The sequence below is a fragment of the Aplysia californica genome, unplaced genomic scaffold (genome assembly GCF_000002075.1).
Source record: "Aplysia californica isolate F4 #8 unplaced genomic scaffold, AplCal3.0 scaffold01221, whole genome shotgun sequence".
In the NCBI taxonomy this organism is placed as follows: domain Eukaryota; kingdom Metazoa; phylum Mollusca; class Gastropoda; order Aplysiida; family Aplysiidae; genus Aplysia; species Aplysia californica.
The window spans coordinates 15060-20310 of NW_004798491.1; the positions used below are offsets into that span (position 1 = coordinate 15060).

The following is a 5251-nucleotide window of genomic DNA, read 5'->3' on the forward strand; positions in this document are numbered from 1 at the left end:
AGAGAGAGAGAGAGAGAGAGAGGGCGAGAGAGAGAGAGAGATGGAGAGAGAGAAAGGGAGAGAGGGTGTGTGGGATGGGGAGAGGGAGGATAGAAATGAAGAGACCCCCCTCCCCAAATTGCGAAATTGCATATTAGCCGAATCGCTATTTACAACGCTGTAGTGATTAAGAAGGCGGCACCTCGGATTCATCGTTTAATGGTTTCATCTCTCTTAAATTACCGGTCAGCAAGTTCTTGATCTCAGATTCTCATAAACCCTGTTAGTGATTTGTTTGTTATAGTAGAGGTTTTACAGCGGTCGCAACTGCATAAGGTCATATGAGCGCCAATCTATGAGTGGTGTCACAGAAAACCTAAACAATTAAAGGAGTCAGAAAAATAAAGGGTGTAAATCACACTTAGGTTGTTTCATGAATTATACAAAAATCTAAAACAAACAAACAGCAAAACAAAAACATTTTAACAAACAGCTGGACTATACCAAGAATACGCTACCCAGTTGGGGAAAAGATGTAAAAGTCATAAATGTGAATGAAAACAATCTTGACATTTTCTTCAAATGTTATAATATACTGTCATGGCTCCCTTGACATGTGACATTTTACAAGGAACACTATTTTTAGCAAAACGTAGCTTATTATTCTGACACTTTAAATCACACACGTTATAATCAGTTATTAACATTTTCTTATGCAAGGTGGAATTGTAAAATGGGCCGATTTATCAATATCATACTCGTACTGTGCAGGGACCAACATTGGGGGAACTGCTGCTTTTTCTTTGTTCATCCTAACTATCGTCATTTTCCTCTACTTTTCTAATATGTTTGTCACCCTCTTGTGAACTGCTATTTCCGGGGTGCCTTGATAGTCGAAGCAGACTTTGTGCTGTTGAGGCTAGAGAGGGGAGCGGGGTAAGCCTGATTCCCCGTTTGGACTTCTCTGTTGACATCCACCCCTTGGTGCTCAAATGGCCCTATGCAGTCGCGAGCGCCGAAAAACATTACTAGAAAAATGTTTATGGGTGGTAGGCGAGTGCTCTGATGTGGTTTGCTTCTTCTTTCCTATCAAACTTCTATCGTCATTATCTCCCCTTCTTCTTTTTTATGTTTGTTACTCTTTTGTAACGGCTTTTCTTCTGGCGCTCATAATGACCGTATGCAGTTGCGAGCGCCGTAAAACCTCTACTAAAACTAAAACTAAAAATAAAATATTAACAAAAATGTTTTTGTTCTTTTTTTTCCTGCAGGTCTGGACTCAGCCGGTAAGACAACTATTCTGTACCGGCTAAAGCTGGATGATTTGGTGACAACCATACCTACAATTGGTGAGTGACAGTATGGTGGTGGTGGTATGATCCTTTGTTTAGAAGTAGTAGTAGTAGTAGTAGTAGTAGTAGTAGTAGTAGTAGTAGTAGTAGTAGTAGTAGTAGTAGTAGTAGTAGTAGTAGTAGCAGTAGCAGTAGTAGTAGTAGTAGTAATAGTAGTAGTAGTAGTAGTAGTAGTAGTAGTAGTAGTAGTAGTAGTAGTGGTGGTGGTAGTAGTAGTAGTAGTAGTAGTAGTAGTAGTAGTAGTAGTAGTAGTAATGATCGTCATAATAATGATCATATGATGATGATGATGATGATGATGATGATGATGATGATGATGATGATGATGATGATGATAATTACCAGTATAATCGTGTCTTTTTACGACAGGCTTCAATGTGGAGAGCATCCAGTACAAGGATTTGCATCTCACGGCCTGGGACATCGGGAGCCGTGATAAAATTGTGAGTTTGCTCATGAACATGCTTTGGTTAGTTTAATTATTTTTGTTCAATATGTCCTTTTTCTTGAGTGTACTTTATATTTTATTTTTAACTCTTTTGACAAATTTGTCTTGGTCTAGAAACACAAGAAATAATTTTTATCGCAGTAACAGTTTGAAAGGCTTTCATTAAAAAATTAAGTCTTTTAAAATAACTGCGTTTATATCTAGGTACTATGTTCTCTGCGCTTTACAACTGTTAATACACCAGCAGACCCAAAAACACGACTCGGAAGAAAATATACTCTCGGCTTCCTGGGAAGCATAGGGTGCAAGCTGCGGGTTGCACATGCAAACTCATTAACAAAATCTTGATAAGATCTTTCGTTTCCTAAAGCCGGATACACCGCGACGTCTGTAGTGTGGAGGTTGGGCGATGTGCTGTTGCACGCAGGTGACCCAAGTCAGATTCCCGAGTGGGGAGAAGTTGTGTCCTGACGTGGTGGAATCAGGTGCTCGTCAATTTTTGGGCATGTGGAGTGAGGTACTGGTATCATCAGAAATCGTATTCATTTGCCTTGCTTTCTATGAAAGAACATCCATTTATGTTGAGTAGAAGTCTAAATATTTGCAATTGAAGGAGATTGGGTAGCATGGTTTCAGAGATTCAGAGATAAAATTAGCGAGAAAATGGCGCCAAAGTTTGGTACCATCTATAACTTGAGAGTCCTTGAAAACTGAAAATTTACTTATTTTGTGCTATTTATCAACGTTTTTCCAGTAACATTCACACATGGGTAGGGGGGGGGGTGTTTTTAGATGGACGAAAAAGGAGTTGATCCAAAAAACAAAAATTCGTTAAAATTGTCAAACTGGAGCAAACGTGCCTTTTTCCTCGGTTTAATTATTTTGACAAACACCTGATTTCACCATAATGCCTCACAATTGTTATCAAGGAACTCGGTCTTTCTGCAACGATATTGTTTCCACCTCAGCTCGAGTTGGCCCTGACAGATAGGGTCGTAGGGTCGAAAGCCCACCTCTTAAATTATCAAACTTGTATCTAAGGAGGAAACTACACCTGCATTTATCTTAATATTTTTTTTAAGCCAGATATTCATTCCTAATTGGCTGAAGTGAGGAAAATTCATGTAAAATACCTTTCCCAAGAACACAAAATTAGACCTCTGGCGTGATTCGAATCGACAATCATTATTATGGTTGAGAATTCGAGACTTAACTCTCTAAGTACACATTTATTTATACACAGACTCTAAATCATGTTCACGCAAAAAACAACCTTTTATTACGTACACCTCGGTGAAAAAAAAAAAAAAAAAAGAAATCGACGCTTTAACTACATGTAACTTGGTTAAGCAGGGTTTGTCTTGTGTGTACAATCTGACAAGCCTCATTGTTTGTCCTTTTTTGTTTTCCAACTTTATTTTGGCCATTCTACGGTAGCACCACATTTCAAACGCATTTATTTTGTTTTCTCCTTTCCTTGTCAAAGTCCAGGTCTCTGCGCTATATAGGAATATGGGGAAGATGTAGCATTCCAGCATTTGTATTTTCTTAAAGTGAGAGATATTTGCATGGATTTAAATGATGTGTACGTGTGGCTAAATCTTGATGTTGCCGCTGCTGCTGTTCTTATGTTTAATTCTTTTTCACTTCTTCCATCATCTGTGATTGTTGCCCCTAGCTAGATACTTGAATTGGTGAACTTGTTCGTTTCTCTCCCATATGTTGTTTTTCCTGAAAATTTTGATAAGACCATTGTAAATGTAGACTTAAATATATTTAAAAAAACGACTCCTGAGTGAGTTGTTTTTTTCACTCTGGAGTGACAGGCAACGAGGAGGCTGATAGGCTGGCAGACAGTGCCGTGGTTGATGGTGAAGTAAAATTTGACAAAGGAGAAGTGTTGAAGACCCTGGAGAAAAAGTTGCGGGATGAGGAAGACAGGGAGACAGCAGAACACCACGCAATCATTAGGATGCGGGAAATGGGGATAGAGAGGGGAGAAGGAAAAAAAAGGAACGATTATCTGGAAAGGAAAGACGTCGCCATCATCAGACAGCCACCGGAACAATCAGTATGTATGGATACCTTGTGGGCTTTGGTGCTGGGGGGAACTGAGCACTTATGGACCTGTCCGGTGTGCAATGACGTTGTTGCCCAGGACAGGTAATACAGGTAGGTTAAAAAAAAAAACAAATGTTCATTACGTTCTCCTTGTGTTGTCCACAGCGACCGCTGTTCCGGCACTACTACAAAGGGGCGGACGCTGTGGTCTTCGTCATCGACAGCCACGACCCCGAGCGATTGGACGAGCTGAACTATGACGTCATCAAGCCGGCCATCAATGCCGAGGAGTTGACGAGTGCTGTTTTTCTCTTCCTGGCCAACAAGATGGATCTGCCCAACACGATGAGCACGGACGAGATCTCGGAGCGTCTGGGGCTCAAATTTCTCAAACACGCTTGGGGTAATGCTTTGTAGAGAGTCGCTTAATGTCCAGTTTATAATAATATACATTTTAGTTGGAGTAAGAGTACATGTATTACTTATGGCACTTGCAACAAAATAAGGTCATATAAGTTCCGAGGATTAGAGGTATTACAAGAGAGTAACAATCAGAAAATAGAAGGAGGGGAGAGAAGGATGATAGATGTTTGATAGGAAAGAAGGAGCAAATCACACCAGAGCACCTGTCAACCATCCACACGTAAAGTCCGATTTTGTAAAATTAACATAATGTGGACGGTGGGACGTTTTTTTAATAAATAAATTGTTGTGTGCCAGTTCGACTGGATCTTGGCCGATTCGACTAAATCAAACAAATATGTAATGGTGGATGAAGGGGGAGGGGAAATGAGGGGGGTCTTGGTCGTTTCTCAAACATGTTTGGTTGGGGTAATGGTTGTGAAGAGTCAACTAATGTCTGATTTTTTAGAACTAGTGTAGTGAGGACGGTTATATAATATTTTGAAAAGATTTTGTCGTGTGGTAGTTTGATTGTGTATGGGCCGATTCGACGGAATGTAATGAATCGAATCACGTCTTACTCGAAAAATATTCTCCCTCACACGGGAATCGAACAGGATTTCCCTGCACCCACGGAAAAGCGTCTAACCACCACGCCACAGGTACAGGCAGTTTCCTGGCTTAGAACCAACTGCTTTGTCATCGAAGTTAACCTAGAGCGTCGGTGGCCTAGTGGTTAGGCTGGTAGGCTACCGGACTGGTAATTGTGAGGTTGTGGGTTTGGGGGTTCGAGCCGCGACGTTGAGTCACAGACAGTGAAATTTCTTGTCAGTATGTTACTGTTTTAGAGCCTGTAAAAGGCCACTTGCACTGTATGTTTCCCAGGAAGTTGATGTTGTTTCAGAAAGCTCTCAGGTCTTCTGGGGTAATAGTCTACGAGTGAGTGTTGAGCTGTTGAGCTGTTGTACGGGGATTAGCGCTATACAAATTATACTATCTATTATTATTA

The 5251-nt window shown here is 40.6% G+C and overlaps 1 protein-coding gene across 1 annotated transcript in view; it reads left to right on the top strand.

Annotated features, from left to right (window-relative positions):
* Positions 1-5251, top strand: part of LOC101854686 (putative uncharacterized protein DDB_G0277255) — a 16222-nt gene that overhangs the window by 7704 nt on the left and 3267 nt on the right. Inside the window, exons 2-4 of the mRNA XM_035973430.1 lie at positions 1251-1328; positions 1701-1774; positions 4006-4243. Of these exons, the coding sequence (XP_035829323.1) occupies positions 1251-1328; positions 1701-1774; positions 4006-4243 (390 nt within the window). The remainder of the gene's footprint in view (positions 1-1250; positions 1329-1700; positions 1775-4005; positions 4244-5251) is intronic.